The 16,171-nt window shown below is 59.3% G+C and overlaps 10 protein-coding genes across 10 annotated transcripts; 2 read left to right on the forward strand and 8 right to left on the reverse strand.

Moving 5' to 3' along the window:
- Positions 1-4: 4 nt before the first annotated feature.
- Positions 5-1,744, reverse strand: A1Q1_05765 (uncharacterized protein; the record flags this gene model as incomplete). The annotated part of the gene is made up of 3 exons (XM_014320974.1): positions 5-216; positions 269-355; positions 400-1,744. 3 exons carry the CDS (start codon positions 1,742-1,744, stop codon positions 5-7), a joined length of 1,644 nt encoding a protein of 547 aa, XP_014176449.1.
- A 183-nt stretch (positions 1,745-1,927) lies between these two features.
- A1Q1_05766 (ADP-ribosylglycohydrolase, putative) lies at positions 1,928-3,248 on the forward strand (the record flags this gene model as incomplete). Its single annotated transcript, XM_014320975.1, has 2 exons — positions 1,928-2,692; positions 2,733-3,248. 2 exons carry the CDS (start codon positions 1,928-1,930, stop codon positions 3,246-3,248), a joined length of 1,281 nt encoding a protein of 426 aa, XP_014176450.1.
- Positions 3,249-3,292: 44 nt separating this feature from the next.
- On the reverse strand, positions 3,293-4,185 carry A1Q1_05767 (class II aldolase/adducin domain-containing protein; the record flags this gene model as incomplete). Its single annotated transcript, XM_014320976.1, has 2 exons — positions 3,293-3,807; positions 3,852-4,185. 2 exons carry the CDS (start codon positions 4,183-4,185, stop codon positions 3,293-3,295), a joined length of 849 nt encoding a protein of 282 aa, XP_014176451.1.
- Positions 4,186-4,362: 177 nt separating this feature from the next.
- On the forward strand, positions 4,363-5,233 carry A1Q1_05768 (uncharacterized protein; the record flags this gene model as incomplete). The annotated part of the gene is made up of 2 exons (XM_014320977.1): positions 4,363-4,473; positions 4,523-5,233. 2 exons carry the CDS (start codon positions 4,363-4,365, stop codon positions 5,231-5,233), a joined length of 822 nt encoding a protein of 273 aa, XP_014176452.1.
- A 22-nt stretch (positions 5,234-5,255) lies between these two features.
- Positions 5,256-5,855, reverse strand: A1Q1_05769 (diphthine synthase; the record flags this gene model as incomplete). The annotated part of the gene is made up of 1 exon (XM_014320978.1): positions 5,256-5,855. One exon carries the CDS (start codon positions 5,853-5,855, stop codon positions 5,256-5,258), a length of 600 nt encoding a protein of 199 aa, XP_014176453.1.
- A 108-nt stretch (positions 5,856-5,963) lies between these two features.
- A1Q1_05770 (diphthine synthase) lies at positions 5,964-6,300 on the reverse strand (the record flags this gene model as incomplete). The annotated part of the gene is made up of 3 exons (XM_014320979.1): positions 5,964-6,092; positions 6,132-6,194; positions 6,238-6,300. The coding sequence occupies 3 exons, from the start codon at positions 6,298-6,300 to the stop codon at positions 5,964-5,966; spliced, it is 255 nt and encodes an 84-aa protein (XP_014176454.1).
- Positions 6,301-6,484: 184 nt separating this feature from the next.
- A1Q1_05771 (uncharacterized protein) lies at positions 6,485-9,207 on the reverse strand (the record flags this gene model as incomplete). The annotated part of the gene is made up of 2 exons (XM_014320980.1): positions 6,485-8,521; positions 8,584-9,207. The coding sequence occupies 2 exons, from the start codon at positions 9,205-9,207 to the stop codon at positions 6,485-6,487; spliced, it is 2,661 nt and encodes an 886-aa protein (XP_014176455.1).
- A 964-nt stretch (positions 9,208-10,171) lies between these two features.
- Positions 10,172-11,155, reverse strand: A1Q1_05772 (uncharacterized protein; the record flags this gene model as incomplete). Its single annotated transcript, XM_014320981.1, has 1 exon — positions 10,172-11,155. One exon carries the CDS (start codon positions 11,153-11,155, stop codon positions 10,172-10,174), a length of 984 nt encoding a protein of 327 aa, XP_014176456.1.
- Positions 11,156-11,832: 677 nt separating this feature from the next.
- On the reverse strand, positions 11,833-13,160 carry A1Q1_05773 (flavohemoprotein; the record flags this gene model as incomplete). Its single annotated transcript, XM_014320982.1, has 2 exons — positions 11,833-12,882; positions 12,972-13,160. The coding sequence occupies 2 exons, from the start codon at positions 13,158-13,160 to the stop codon at positions 11,833-11,835; spliced, it is 1,239 nt and encodes a 412-aa protein (XP_014176457.1).
- A 1,388-nt stretch (positions 13,161-14,548) lies between these two features.
- Positions 14,549-14,929, reverse strand: A1Q1_05774 (uncharacterized protein; the record flags this gene model as incomplete). Its single annotated transcript, XM_014320983.1, has 1 exon — positions 14,549-14,929. One exon carries the CDS (start codon positions 14,927-14,929, stop codon positions 14,549-14,551), a length of 381 nt encoding a protein of 126 aa, XP_014176458.1.
- Between the last annotated feature and the right edge of the window lie 1,242 nt (positions 14,930-16,171).

The following is a 16,171-nucleotide window of genomic DNA, read 5'->3' on the forward strand; positions in this document are numbered from 1 at the left end:
AGATCTAGTAGTGTCTCTCGAGACGGCGTGCGCGGCCCTCTACGCGGCCGAGCCAGTCGAGCGAATCGCGCATGAGACCCTGCGAGTCCATCCACTCTGTTACCTCGTCGACGTCTTCGACGTCGTTTGGCAGCGGGCCACGAGAAAACTTCCGCACAAGACCGGCAGAAATGCGTCGCCTGCTCGCCAAGTCACGCTGTTCACCGCTGCTCATGTCTGAGTCAGATGCCAGGGATGACTCGCGGACCTCTCGCCCTGCCGCACGTACAAGGTCGTTGTACTGCGACTTGATAAAGCAAAACATCTGGTGCTCCCAGTGCTGGAGCTCGTGAAAGTCGTGTGCCCTCTGCAGGCACTTGTTGCCTGATGTCAGCTAGGCCGACAGTCAGGTAAGCTTACCCATATTTCCAAGGACGCGGTCGTCGTCCTCAGTGTCCTCCTCAGCGTCCTCGCTGTCGGACGCATCGAGCACCTCGTGTGACTCGCGGTCATAGGGCTGTCCACGCAGCCATGCCGTGTGATAGCAATGCTGGTTGCGCCGATTGCACCCGTCGCAATACTGCTCGCGCTCCGTCAGGTCCGCCTGCTTCCAGATGGGATACGTCTCGAGCGCCTTGCGGAACTCGGGTTTCCAAAGGGTGCTCGAGATCGAGTCGCGGAACCCCTTCATAAGGTTGCGCACGTCACGCAGCTGGCGGCCAAAGTAGTCCGCGTTCGACTTGCTGAGAGGAAGAATGTCGGGGCCTTTGATCGCCAGAAGAAGGAGGTACTGGAACACAACCTTGAACTTGTATTCTGTTGACTCGCGTTTGTGTGAGAACTCCTCTGGCAACTCCTCCAGCATCTCACCGTCGTCGCTGACGAGAAAGTCGTCGAGCTCATCCTCTCGTTCGTACGCCCAATCGCCCTCGTCCTTATCGGATCCCGAGCTGACGTACTCAGCGGCGTTGCCTCCGCGGCTCTCCTTCAGGCGCCGTAGGTTCGCGGCCCAGGCACTCTCCTTGGTTTCACGGAGACGAGTCGTCGCAGTGAAGCGTTCTGGTTCGTCCATCTCGATCTCGGCGCGCGCATCTTCGTCTTCGGTTGCAGCGGACGCTGGTTCATCGTCTGGGTCCGGGTGGAGGTTGGATCGGCGTCTCTTGCGAGGCTTTGGTGAAGCACTGCGACGTGATCGCGGTGCCGGCGAGTCGCTGTCTGAAGACTGATGACGTCGTGGGCGTAGTTTCCGACGGGGAGCCTCATCTTCAGAAGCAGAGTCGTCACTGTCGGGATCGACACGGCGGCGTGTCGCCTTCCGCTTCCCTTTCGACTTTGATGGGCTGCTCTGGGGATCCGAACCCAAGAACTCTATTGAGGACTCATTCTTCCCAGAGCCTTCATCTGATGAAGCTATCCTCCTGCGTGCGGTCGGCTCTGGAGCCTCGTCGTCACTGAAAAACCTCCCTTTCCGTTGAGTGGGCTTGGTGGGGGAGCGCGGTCCGAGGCGGACAGCATTGAAATCGTCATCGGACACCTCTTCACTAGAATCTTCTAACTTCATCGGTCGTAATCGCGTCCTGCGAGACTGGGTCGATCGAGGTGGTGTGCGTTGCGGGGATGGCTGAGGCGGGGAAGAGCTGGGAGGAAGAGGGGAAGACGCCGGCGAGCTCTGCTGGGAGCTTCCCCTTTCGGAGGCTGCCTTGCGCAGGGGTTCCCATGACGAAAATGTGAGTCTCGACTGTTTGAGCTTTGAGGGCGTCGGCATCATGGACGGGACATCGTGGATGAAGGGTTGGGCGTTGTTATCAGTTGAGTCAACCACCCTCAACGCGTCATGAAACGCGCTGCGGGGTCCCGCATTCGGATCCGGTGCGCCTGGTGGCGATGAAGCGAAGCACAGTGACCTCGACAGAACGACACGCACTCTCTCCACGACATCATCTACGACATGACTGCCGACAGTGAGACCCGCTTAGCAAAAGCAACCCTCGAAGACCGCATCGTCGGCACGCTCATCGGCTCGGCTCTCGGCGATGCCGTTGGCTTGTACACCGAATTCCTGACGAAAGAGCAAGCCCAGGCGGCGTACCCCTCAGGCGAGTTCTCGCTTCTCCCCAATGCAACCCCGTTCAAGCGCGACTTTCACCGACTGAAGCACCGGAACGGCGAGTGGACAGATGACACGGACCATTCGCTGCTCATACTCCTCTCGCACCTGCACAATGGACAACCAGATCACAAGGACTTTGCCGCCCGCTTGCGAGTGTGGGTGGAACAAGGATTGCGCGCGCTCGACACAGCACCACTCGGCCTGGGTCGAACGGTCGGCAGCGTTGTCAGCAATGAAGGCTTCCTCGACAACCCATACAAGGTTGCGGCTGAATGCTGGCGCAGAGGGGGCCACCAAGTCGCTGCCAACGGCAGTCTCATGCGCACGCACACTCTCGGCCTTGCGATGCTGTACGAGACGGAAGCAGACACTTTTGAGGTGGCTGCACGCTTCTCAGCCGTCACGCACGTTGATCCGCGTTGTGTGACATCCTGCATGGTCGGCACTGCGTTGGTGCGTGGCTTGGTTCGTGGCCTGGTCACGACCACCGACGACGTCGATGCATTGGTTCGGCGGGCGGTGGACGCCTTCCCTCGTATTAGGGAGCTCCTCCTGGCAGAAGGCGTGTACGAGGCCGACGACCCGAGTCTGGACGAGGACGAGGTAAGCTGGCCCGCGTTCGAGCTAACACCAGTTCAACAAGCACGCGTTTGCTACATCTCTTGACGCTCTCGAGCTCGACGGAGCGGGAATCGGCTATGTCCTGAAGGCCCTTGGCTCCTCGCTCGTTGTCCTTCGACGTGCTCTCAATCAGCAGCCGACGCTGTACTCGCAAGCTACCTCCTTCCAGCCCCTCATTTCAGAGCTGGTGATGCACGCTGGCGACGCAGACACAAACGCCGTCACGGCCGGCGCCTTTCTCGGAGCCTGGGCTGGATACAAGGCGCTCCCATGGAAGGGCGGCTTGCGCCACGACGCCTGGCTTCTGGGCAAAGCGGACTCGCTCTGTCTCGCTCTTGGAGTCAAGGAAGGCGGCTATGATGGCAGGTCTGATCCAGACACGGCTCCTGATGGTGGTAGAGGTTTCATCACTCCTGAACAGACCAAGGAGAAGTTTGAGGAGATCCAAAGGCGGATGGACGCTGATGTCAGAGAGTTCATGGAGGCCGAGGAGAATGCCGCCAAGGAGCGCGCCAAGAAGAGGGGCTGGTTCTTTTAGACACGATGTACATCCTAGCCTTTGACCAAACTGCTTCCTTCTACTCACACCTTCATCGCTCCGCCCGTTTTCCGATCGTACCGCGAGTAGTACGGCATGGCGAGCATCCACGCGTGATGCTCTGACCCGACGTTGTCGAACGTGAACTGGATCTCCTCCTCGCCAATCTCAATCATCTCCTTGTCCTTGTCCTGTCCGAGACCCTTGCACGCACTCTCGACGAGAAGCTGTCCGCCGAGCAAGTTCTCGAGGCGGATGTAATAGCCGAGCGCGCCCTCGATAGTCGCCGAGCACAGCAAAAGACCCCTGTGCTGCAATATGAGCCCCTTGCCGTTCGTTCCCAATGTCTCGGCAATCTTGCCCGCGTTCGACACTGGGTCAAGTGCCAGCTCAAACGGTAACGGATGAATACGCTTGTAGAACGTGCAGCTGTCCTGCCAGCACATCTTAGGGCGCTCCAGGCGCGAACTGAACACGCGGGCGTGTGGCGTGTGACCGGTAGCAATGCCGCCCATGTCCGGGCGAACGGCGTAGATGACGAGGTGCAGAGACGTCCACTCTGGGTCGGCTAACGTTAGCTGGTATCTACTGAAGAGTACTCACGCTCTCTCCCCTCGACCGGGTGAGCAATGCTGCCGTCCAGTCTCACACCAATCAGATCCATACTGCCCATGGCGCGCAGAGGCTTGCCGCGGGGAATGACCCAGACGAGATCCGCCTGGTTCGGATCGCGACACGACAGTCCAACGCTGCACCCAACTCCCCACCCCTCGCCATCCATAATGCGCGCGGCGAGCGCGAGTCGGCCCTTGAAGTACTGCCTGCGCTCTACGGGATCGTCAAACGTCGGCGGCACGGGTTTGCGGAACTTGCCAACCTTGGGGCGGCTTGCGGGGTCGGCGTCGGGGACGCTGGCGTCGAGCACGAGCGAGGCCATGTTGGTGCAGCAAGCTGAGATGGAGTGAGAGGTGTGAACAACCTTGCACTACTGTGCCTTCCGGCTAGCGGACCGTAGCCCACCTCGGCATCTCAAGTCCGAAAGGAGTCGGCCAACTCCGACAACCGTTCCCAGTAACGAGACAAGCGCAACCTTCATGCATTCATATCAACCATCATGGTGACGGTGACGCAGACGACGACAAAGCCGACGCAGGCCATTCTGAAGCTCCGGGCGGAGGGTAGGATCGCGGAAAGCGACCTGCCGACAGAGGCCAAGATGGCCGAAGTGAGTTCTCCACCCGATCGAGTTCTGACGACAGCGCGCACACCTCAAGGAGCGACTTGCGGGCGCGTTCCGTATCTTTGCTGAACTCAACATGGATGAGGGTGTCGCTGGCCATATCTCCGTACGTGACGTTGTGAACCCGCATGCGTTCTGGGTGAACCCGTACGGCGTGGCATTCGACGCCATGACGGTGGACGACCTGGTGTTGGTCGACCACGACGGGCGCGTTCTCGAAGGTGGCCGTCCGGGATTCGGCCAGGTGATCAACGCTGCCGGCTTCGCGATTCACGGCTCGATTCACCGCACGCGACCGGACATTCACGCCGCGGCGCACTCGCACTCGTTCTACGGCCGCGCATTCTCGAGCCTCGGGCGTAACATCGACATCACGTCCTACGACGGCGCCAAGTTTGCGCACACCGTCAAGCTGTATGATGACTTTGGTGGTGTCGTGCTCGACGACGAGGAGGGGAAAAACATCTGCAAGGCACTTGGCGATGAGGGCAAGGGCGTCGTTCTCCAGAACCACGGGATCTTGACTGTTGGGTCCACTGTCGATGCCGCTGTCGCATATTTTATTCGCCTCGAGGCACTGTGCCGTGCCCAGCTTGAGGCTGACGCTGCTGGCGGCGCTCGTACGCTGAACAATCCCGAGGTCAGCGCCGTCTTCGACCGTGCAGGCGGCGAGAAGGAGGCGTACCGTCAGGCGCAGGAGCTGTATGAATGGATCGACGACATCACAGGCGGCGATTACAAGTAGAGTCTAATAACTATGCATAAATCTAGTAGTCAAAGGTCTCGCGCTCGACGCCGTAGACGTCCTTGGCGACCTTCCACCACTGGCCGTTCTCGCCGCCGACGCACCACCGTCCGGCAAACTCGAGCTCGAGGGGGTGGATGCGCTTGCCGACGATGACAACCGAGTGGAGGGGAGCTCCGTAGTCCTCCTCCGTGAGCTCGGAGAGCTCTTTGAGCGTGCCGGCGATGATGCGCTGAGAGGGCGTACCGATACGCGAGAGGGACATGGCGAGCGTCTCCTCGGGCTTGAGGAACTTGTCGCCGGGAGCGACCGCCTCGTCGTCGCTGTCCTCGGGAGGCGGGGGGTTCGTGCGCTTGTTCTCGGTGAGGAGGATCTGCGAGAACGCCTGAGCCGGGTTCATGAAGCGGGGAGGCTCGTAGATCAGGCGTCCGCGAGCCATGTTCTCCTCACTCTGCTCGCGCACCTTGATGTCGAGCAGCACAAGCGTGTGCATTCCGTACCGCACGTTCTCCTCGAGACGGTCGTACCACGAATCCGGCGTCCAGGTCTCAGTGTAGAAGGGCAGCGAGACAGACTGGCCAAAGTTGTACATCTGCAGGCCGGTCGAGCCGAGCGCGGTCATGATCGAAGCATTGTGAATCGTCTGCGTCGGGATTCCGCGGGCAGAAGCGCGGAGCAGGAGGTCGGTATGCGTCGTAGCACTGACGTTAGTCGTGCTGGAGGGTCACACTCACCCGAGAGGGTCACCGACCACAAGGAACGCGACGTCGACCTTGTCGGCATCCTTCAGAATGTCATCGGACTCAAGCTCAACCGTCTCGCGAGTCGCAGTAATAACCGGTCGTCCGTAGAACTCTTCCTGTGATTGTTAGGGTTTCTCAGTCAACAGTCTACTTACGAGCTTCTCCTTCTCGACCATTAGGATCGAGGTGTACGCCTCGAGGTACACACGCTCGCTTTTCTTTACAGCCTATCATCAGTTGAAAGCTTCAAAGCACACACACCTCGAGGCCCTTGACAGTAATGTCCTTCTCATCGCTGAGACCAAGGCCGATGACATACAGCATGGTGAATGGAGTGGTTGGGTTGAGGATTGTTGCGATCGAGCGATTTTCAAAATATGACCAGAGCTCGTTACCCCGCATTCCCCGCATTCTACCCTGACGATCATCCATCCACCACAGCGTATGCATGCATCAAGCACTACAGGGAGCGACAAGCTCGTGATTAACTTCTACATGAAAGGACTCTTCACCACCTGTGATCGTCAAAGTACTGCTTGACGCTGTCTCGGAGCTTCTTCTTGGCAAAGCGAAGCTTGCGGAGCACGTAGATTTCGGGCCAACGGAGGTGCGATTCCTCGTCGAGGTACCTGTCCGACTTCTTCATACCAGCCGAATTCCAGCCTCCGAGCTCCTGGACTCGGGCAACGAGCGCATTGTAGTCGATCACCTCGGCTTCGTTGAATCCGCGGATCTCATCATCGGACCACTCGAGCTGGCGGAGGAAGCGCTCAACGTCGTTCTTGTCACGGTACGTGCGCGTGTCCCAGTCCTGGAGCTCGATGTCGCCCTGGTCATTGGGCTTGAGCCAGCGCTTGCGCTGCTGGTGACGCATCTCAATCATGAAGGTCCAGAAGTCCTTCGTCCATTCGCCATTCCAAATGCCGTCATCTCTGCTCTTCTTGAGATGGTCGAGCCATCGAAGCTGCGCGGGGGAAAGGCGGTAGCTCGGATCGTGCTTCACCTCGTCGAGCAAATAGCCGAAGAGAGAAGCGTATGTTCCAGTTGGCTCCCAGGAGGAGGTCGTCGGTGAGGGCTTCTTCGCGTTGGCTGGGGGACCTCGGAGAGTCGCGATAGGCGTAGGGGCGGGGCCATCGGCCTGCTTTGTGTAGACACCCTCAGTCTTCGCCTCCTGCTTCGCGTTCGGATTGAAGAGGAGGAGCTTGGTGGTCTGAACGTCCTGGAGGGTATTCACAAGAACCTTGTCGGAGTCAATGTTCATCTCACGCTTCGGGTGCGCAGGCAAACGAGGCGCAGGAGTGGGATGGGGCTCGCCACGCTTCAACTTGCCGGCGTTCTTGATCGCGTCGATGATGCTGTTCAACCTAACAGTGTTAACGGATGGGTTGCCGGTCGTCACAGGCGTCGGTGTCTTCCAAGGCTCAAACTTATCCTGAAGCGTCTGCCACCACTTGATCATGTCGGGAGGGTAGTTGTCGTCGGCCTGCATCTCCTTCCACGACTCCTTCAGGTACTCGATCTGCGCCATGGCGGGCCCTTGGCCCTCGCGGCGGAGCTTATCGAGGTACTCGTTCAGGTTGGCGAAGCCCCAAGAGTAGCTCGTAGGGGCAGCCTCGCTCCTCTTGCTTGTCTCGTCGGCCTTCTTCTTCTCCTCTTCCTTCTTCTTGTCCTCGTCGGCCTTCTTTCTCGCCTCCTCGTCCTTCTTCTTTTGCTCCTCCTCTTCCTTCTTCTTCTGGTCCTCGGGGTTCTTCTTTGCCTCCTGCGCCTTCTTGTTGGCCTCCTCCGCCTTCTTCTTCAGCTCCTCTTCCACCTTCTTCTGGTCCTCGGGACTCTGCTTCGACGCCTCCTCCTTCGTCTTATCACCCTCTACATTCTTCGGCTCCAGCGCGGCGGTCTTCTTCGGCTGCTCGGCACCCTGGGCCTGGGTCTTGACGGCCTCAGTCACCTTCGCCTCAGCGGCGGTCGGCTTCTGCTCAGGAGCCTTGGTCTCCGCGGCACCCGGCTGCTTAGTCTGCGGCATCTCCTCCTTGGAAGCCGTGGCGAGCCAGAGCTGAGCACGGAGCTTGCGCACGACGTACTGCGCGGGAACGGAGAGCGAGTTCATGTCGAGGTAGTTGTAGTCCTTCTCGGACAGGATGTTGTCCCAGTGCTGGTGCACCTCGCGCTCGATGTAGACACGCTCCTCGTCGGTCCAGGGCTGGCGCAGCTCATCCAGCGTCCACGTCTGCTTGTACCACTTCTGGTCCCACTCCTTGCCATCGTTCCCGCCGTTGTTCTGGTTGTCGCCACCCTCATCGCGACGAAGCACCTTGGCCACGGGCTTCTTGTCGTCGAGCTCCCAGATGTCAGCCTGGGCACCGTCCGCGTAGCCAAAGTCGTCATTGAAGCGACCGTCGCCAACGACGTTGTTGCCCTCCGCCTGGCCCCAGACGACCATCTGCTTCGCGCCCTTGGTGCACTTCTCGGGGCGGCCAGCGCACGCTTTTGGCAGCTGCGGGACGGGGAGAGGGTCGGCGCCGGGCTTGCCCTGCCAGCCACCCTTGATCTTGCAGCGGTAGACGTTGTAGTACATCTGCATGTCAGCGCCGTCTAAGATCAAGCACTCACGTCGCCATCGTCAGCGGCACCCCAGAAGCAGTGGCAGCCTTCCTCCGGGCAAGCGGGGAGGTTCTTGGGAATGTCAAAGACAACCTCGGGCTTGGAGCAGTCGTGGCGGACGGAGATGGTGGTGAAGTTGGCGGGGTCCAGCTCCTCGACGTTAGCTACGTAGGCGAGGGCCAGGCCACAGCTGATCCGAGGGACCTGGTCGTGGACGGCGCCCTCCTCATCGCACGAGACCTCGTTGCCAAAGCTCGTGAACGACTTCTTCGAGGCGAGCTCGCCCTTGAACTGTCCACCGGCGGGAAGCTCGAGGAACTGACCCTCCTCCGGGGGCTGGTCCTTTTCGCCGTGCAGCCACCAGCTGCCGACCTTGGGCTCAGCCGCGCGACCGGCGTCGTCGACACCGGCTTCGAAGCCGTACATCGAGGGGTGCCACATGGCCACGTTCGCGGCGGCTGGCGCAGCGAGGAGAGACAAAACGCCGAAGAGGCGGATCGTGCGCCCGGCCTGCGGGCGGGAAAGTCGTGAGGTCATCATGTCGAGGCGTCGAGCCAAACTAGGCCTGCTAGCGTGCAACCGGTGCGGAGGAGTTTTGGTGATTGGAATGTGGGCTATTTTTGCACCGCACATGCTTGTTATATACGCGGTTCGTGGACGGGCATGCTTTTGCACAGCACTTGGTCGAGAGCTACCAGACTCCGACATCCGCGGACCCCGAAGTCCTCCGCCGACGGGGGACAATGAGGCAACCGCTCTGAGAGCCGATGAAGTTCGTAGTTGCTGGAAGTCGCAGGTGTCTCAAGGTGAGAGGCCCGGCGCATTCGGCTTCTCCGCCACCTTCGGCGAGTACAATGGTATCGGCCAACAATGGTCAGTCGAGACGTCTGGCTGCTGGGCATCGAAGGATCCCTAGAAGCAGTTATTTCTTCGCTCTTGAGACACGTCCGAGGCCCTGGATGCCTACTCCTGTTGTTTCGATCAAGAAGCCGATGCAGCCGGTGGAGTCTTCTTGACCACCACCCGAGTCCTCACAGCTGGACGGTTGCGGCCGATGATTCCAACCAACGATTGCGGTGTCTTTGTCCTCGATCCGATAGCAGTCTACCGTGAGCCCACATCCACGGCTTCTCAAGTGCCAGGACTTTCCACCATAGTTATCAGTGTCAGGTATCAGCGAGGTCTCGGCTCGGATGTACAAGGGTAATGGGCGGAAACCTCTAACACCGCTGTCAGGCAGGGCTGAGGTTCACCATCCATTGTTCGCTACAGAGCGCGCCAGCGCCACGACACTCGTCTCACCGATGGCCTTTAGATTATTGTGAGTGACATTATGCGTATATCGAAGGTCGAGGGGGCGAGCTTGTAACTGGCGTCAGTCGCATGGTGGATGAAGCGATTCTAAGTGAGGTCAGTCACTGGAGCTGACGTCAAGGCTGGAGCCGTGGTGTTACGTAATATCATTGACCATGGTGCGGGCGACGGTGGCTCAAGAATCCAAGCAATCGCCGTCCCGTTTTACACCTCATCATGAACATGCATACGGACGCCTTGATCTCTACTCTCATCATGTGCTGGGTGCAATCCCAACTAACGGTCAGATTTGGCGGGATTGCGAGCCGAGCGCCTCCGCGAAACGAACGTAGCGTGCCCACGCGGATGGCATGGGCTTCCCAGCCGAGAGAGCAGAGAAATAACCGCTTATCTCGGCCGGGCTGAAGACGTCCTGCCAGTCTGCCTCTTCGAGCCACTCCTCAAGGGAGAGGAAGCGAATCTCGTCCGACGGGAGCACATTAGACGGCTTAGGGGCCCGCCACTCGCGAAGTTCGGCCTCATAGGCACTGAGGAAGAAGTCGTGTACAACGGATGAGGTCGTACCACCAGCCTCGAGCATGCCTATGTGCTGTGACATTGAGCGATGAGGAGGAGGCACCGAAGCTGCATTCACGATCGTCAGACATTTGATGCACGAGGACGCGAGCTGTGAGGCGAGAGTCGTCCACAGACTACTTTGAAGCCAGCAGTTGTGCATGTCCAGATGGTGAGGACTGCAGACCTTGTCGTCACCGTACCACTCGCTGCATGAAGGGAACCAGGCACCACCCATCGCCTCCAATCCCGGCCAGAAGATCAGAGTCAGGTTCTCCGTCGACTTCGGGAATTGGAAATGTGGCGTGTCGGAGTAGCAGTGCCAGCCGGCGGTGGTCTTGATGTTCGGCATCCACGGATAGCCGCTCGTGAGGACTTGGATGCAATTCTTCACGGCCGGGAACGACTTCACAACTTGCCTATAGGAATCCTTCGCTGTAAAGGGGCGCGGAGACACCACCACGCCGCGCAGTAAAAGCGTAGAGATGTATGGCACGGCGTTGGCGATCTTGTGCAGCTGGTCGACACCAAGGCAGTGGGCACGAGGGCGGTTATAGCCGGTGCACGCCGAAGTGCACATTGATAGCTGGGTGCGGTTACGTACCGCCGTGCCCCCTCCGTGGATGAAGTCTGCGAGGCCTCTGCCTCTCGTTGGTCGGGCTTTGGGAGGGAAGTTGATGCACACGACCTCGACCGCGTCTGGGATACCCATCCTGTCGGCGGTGCAGCGGCAGTATCCGTCGCAGTCCTCTTGGCTGTGTGGTGAGAGTGCTAAAAGCCTAAAGCTCGAGCATACCCCCTCCTGCTCTGTCCTCGAGTTGTTGCCGGATAGCAGGGGGCAAGTGACGTTGATGGCGCCCAACTTCCCATACCGTTGAAAGAGCGGGCGGACAAGAGCCGACATGGTCGAGTTGGTCATCATGACGCTCAGAAGATCGTAGTAGCCCAGGCGGTCGAATGCGTTGAGAAGAAGCTCTGCCGGGAGCAGAGGCCACAGGCTACTATAAGGGGGACGCGCCATAGCAATGGATGCCGAGGCAAGAAGCGAAAAGGTAAACTTATGAGAGTGGAGAGCGCACGCTGGCGTGTCTGTGTATCTATCGTCACCTGTAGTGAGTGTCGCAGAGTTGCGCCCCTACACTGATTCCGTGATCTGCCGTCGGTAACAAAGCCCCACCGACTTTTCAGTACTACAACTGTCCATCGTTGCCTTTGTCATAGTCGAGAGTGGGTGAGTGGATGGCAAGCAAACACTGCTAACCCAGGCTAAAGGATCAAGGTGTCGATGGACCCGTCGTTACGTAATTCCTCGGGCACATGTTGTGGTCACTGGGTTTCTTCATCTATCGTACAAACAAGTCGTCAAGCCCTTCTATCCCTTTTATTTGTCTAAGCGGCACCAGCGTGGAAAGCCTCAATGTTGATCTTCTCCTTGGGGACACCGGCGGCGATGAGGTCGCGCTCAATGTCCGTCATGAAGGATCCGGGGCCGCAAACGTAATACACGGCGTCCTTGTCGGCAAGGGGAAGCGAATCCTTGATCTTGTCGACGGTGATGCGGCCGGTGTTAGCTCCGTCGTCGCCGTTGGAGTAGAACGCCTGCTGGGTGAGCTTGCCGCCGCTCTGCTCAGCAAGCTTGGCGACGTGGTTGCGGAAGACGTGCTCGGGGGCGGAGCGGACGCCGTGGACCCAGGTGATCTGGGGCCAGTTCTCGGCGGGACCAGCGGTGAGCTGGTTCAGCATGGCGAGGTTGGGGGTGATGCCGACACCTCCGGCGATGAGGACGACGTTCTTGGGGACGGTCTCGGGGAGAACGAAGCTGCCGGCGGGGAAGGCGGCCTCGACGGTGTCGCCAGCCTTGAGGCCGTGCATGATGTTGGAGACGAGTCCGTCGGGAGCGGCGTCGGCGCCAGTCTCACGCTTGATGGTGACACGGTAGTGGTCGCCGGAGGGCGAGTCCGAGAGCGAGTAGTGGCGGTTCTGGTAGCAGCCAAGCTCAGGGACGTTGACACGGAGCGTGATGAACTGGCCGGGGAGGTAGGGCTTGAGGGGCAGCATACTCTTGTCCTTGGGGACGAGCTCGAAGGAGGTGATCGTGGGCGACTCGTTGTGCACGGCGCGGACCTCAAAGTCCTTCCATCCCTGCCACGCCGCCTTCTCGTAGAGACCAGCCTCGACGTCGATGAAGATCTTGGCGAGCTGCCAGTAAGCGTGGTACCACGCCTCCTGCAGGTCGGGGGTGAAGGCGTCACCGAGGACGTGACCGATGGCACCCATGAGGTTCTCGGCAACGACGGGGTAGTGCTCGGGCTTGACACCGAGGGCGGCGTGCTTCTCGGCGATGCGGACAACGACGGGGGTCAGCGGAGACAGGTCCTTAATGTTCTGGGCGTAGGCGAGAACGCTGCCAGCGAGGGCCGCCGGCTGGACACCGGTGTTCTGGGCAGGGATCGAGAAGATGTTGCGGAGCTCGGGGTTGTTGGAGAGCATGGTCTTAATGTTAGCGCAGCCGTAAGTCTAACGCTTACCTTGTACATCTGCTTGGTAATGGTCAGACCGTGCTCAGCGAGGGCAGGGACGGTCGCGAGGACGGCGGCCTGGTGCGCCTCGGAGAGGGGCTGAACATCGGGGGGAACAACAGCAGCGGAAGCCATGGTGCGGGAGAGTTGAGTGATCTTGGAGAGAGTCTGGGGACGCAGAGTGCGCGAGCGAAGCATTATGTATGTGTGAGTGTTGGTGGTGAGGACGGTGTTCAACGTCGCTGACTGTCTTTTATCTCGTCCTTGCGGCGTCCAACTCAGGATCATCGCACCCTTTGCTCAGATCCGGCCAGGGCTCTTGCAGGAACTCCCCGATATGCTTTGGGCCCACAAGCATAGACGTAGGTGGCTATAATCGGCGCTGCAAAACGCCATCGCGAGGGCCTGCAAAGCGACGGCGCTAGCCCTGTCGCTGCGTTGGGTGGGAAGTGTCAACAAAATCTCGTGAAATCTCGGACTCGACATTCGTCAATTCTGCGCGGCGTGTGTCATCGCAAACGCGATGGAAGATCAGCGCCGGGACGCCACCTTCGCTTTGTCTCTACCTCGATACGGGGAGTACGCCGCAAAAAAACAGGGGCCGGCTGAACTCGTTCTTCTGTTTCCTGCATTCCTCCTCTGGTTCCTGGTAGCTTTGCTCCGGTGACAGGTGCAGAAGAAATGGCGCATTTGAAGCAGTCTCTGAGCGCGCGTAGCAGTCACCGAAGCGATGACGGCCGTATGAACAAGGGTCCTTTAAGATTTTCCGTGTCGGACGTCGTCTGGGGTCCCTTTCGCTAGTCGCCAGTTGTCGGAGCGGTGAACACCAACCACGCGAGGTGGCTTGACGGCGGTCCAATCCGCGTCAACGCGTTACGCATCTCTCCCACTCGACAGTGCAGGGCTCGGACTGCTTCGTTCTCGGCCATGTACCTGGGGACAGCTGGAGGCCGTTGGAGACCTCGGACTTGGGCCTGCGTCCCCCCATCTGTGTCCTGGATATCGAATGTTTACCCCATCGCACAGTCACCTGTGACTGGCCTCCGCAGTGGGACGAGGTGCAAACTGCAACCCCGCAGGGTTCTCCGTGACGGGCGAGGCTGCTGAGGCTTGCTTGCTGAATAATGCTGATCATCACTTGGACACTTCAACCTGCATGTGACTGTTGATGTCGGGAGGAGTCGCCCAAAATCTCGGCACAAAACGTTGCCCGCCCTAACGTCTCCCTAACACCACCCTGTGACCGATGGTAAACGTGCAAAGAATTCTCTGAAGTCCGGGCAACCCGGGCAACAACCCCCAGAAGACCCTGCAGATCTTCTCGGTTCAGGGCTTCAGCGCGTCGGGATTATGGAATGCGCGTCGCCCACCAACGAGAAGCGCGCGGATTGTCTTCCACAGCGGGACTGAGATTGTAAAGGCCGGAGCATCTTAGCGACGCAGCCGACGTACGGCCGCTCGGCACCGTTGTGCCAGGATCCGACTCCCGGATGCATCGACTACACTTTCGCTCTATGTTAAGGTGGGGATGACTAAAATTACTAACTTTGAGGGTGTCAGGCTGAGACCTGCAGTGGGTTGCCAGCTTAGGCGGAAGCGAGGTCGACGCCAGTGTCCTTGCACCACTTGGCGCCCTCCTGCTCCTCGACCTGCTTGAAGTACTCAGAAGCGCCGCTGTTGGACTCGGGGTCCTGGCCGAGGGCACGGAACTGGCACTTGGAGCAGGTGAGCACGTCCTTGAGAGCCTGGCAGTAAACCTTGCGGCAGTTGGCGTCCTCCTTGAGCTTGTCCTCGGGGAGGGACACGCAGGGCTTGGTCTTCTCGTCCGTGAAGAGCGTGGTGACGGGCTTGCAGGTGTCCTTGCACGCGGCCTCGACCTTGTCAAGCTCGGCGTTCTTCTGCTCCTCGCCAGCGGGCGCCTCGCCGCCCTGGGCGGTGCCGTCGCGGGGAGCGATGGCGTTAACCATCAGGTCACGAGGGGTGAGGATCGAGGCAGAGGCCGAAGCGGCGGCGACGACTGGTTGTCAGCTATGTTTGAAGACAATGACTCACGGAGAGCAACAGCGGAGAACTTCATTATGATCGTGAGTATCGTTTGCTGGCCCGACAAGACCTTGATCTCAGCTTCTTATATATCCTCCGTATTCTGCAACGCGTGCATTGTGACTTGAGCTCGAATCCCGTTTGCTTCCCAGCGTTGCATGTGTCCCGTTCTCAGGCTGCGACAAGGGCCAGACACAAGGGCGAGAGACCCGAATATGCGTACCAGAACCTTGGTCGAGGGAATCATGGCCAGCCGAGGACCGCTGCGCCGGGTCACTTTGTGTTGTTGAGCGCGGGTGGAGATGTTTCATCTACGTGATCAGATTCCCATCGGTTTCTATCTATGTCATCTGTCAGCTATTCGGACCCGCATGTGGGTCGAGATCGGCATGGCTGACGTTGACAGAGGAATCGGGTTGCGAGGACCGCGGCTGTTATTGGAATCACTTGGAACACGGTGACAGGGTCACGGGAGCGTTTGGCGCTCTCCGAGCGAGTTCTGAAACGTATCTTCCATGCTCTGCTTGGAATCTCGCAGTCACACCTGGCGAACGTGCAAGCAGCATGCAGCATGCGGCCAATCAAGGTTTTGTCCGTAATCTTATCGAAGGCACATGGTCGTGTGCCCCTGTCTGTTCCGGGACCTGTTGGGTCTGGAAACTAAGAGTCAGTGTATTCGGAACGCGTACCAGGGCGACCGGTTGCCGAGGCGGTGAGCTGGGCGCGTTGTGTACCTGTGAGAGACGCGTTTCAACCCGACATGCTTTGATACTCTTCGCTGCTCGAAACACGTTGAAGCTTGAGGTGGCCGGAGGTCCTGACAGGCAACACCTTCACGACGCCCCGCACGACTCGCAGCTTGTCGCTGGTGACAACCACCGATACATTGCTTCCAGACTCTAAGCTCGTGGAGCATGCAAAGTTCAACGCTGGGGTTCAGAATGCGCGTCCGCTGCGCCAGCTGACAACTCCGTACCTTCGTGAAACAGCACGCAGCCGTTGATGACAGCGCCGCAGCTCCCCGCCGCATGCGCTGCGCGCTCTGCGCGTCCTCATTAACTCCTCTCCATGCGTATAATCGTACATGTGACACAGGCAGTCGCTAGATCTGTCTATTTGCGGCGCTCCCAAGACGGTTGGCGCTCTCCGATCGCACTTCGGCGACC

Source organism: Trichosporon asahii (assembly GCF_000293215.1).
Source record: "Trichosporon asahii var. asahii CBS 2479 unplaced genomic scaffold scaffold00075, whole genome shotgun sequence".
NCBI lineage: Eukaryota > Fungi > Basidiomycota > Tremellomycetes > Trichosporonales > Trichosporonaceae > Trichosporon > Trichosporon asahii.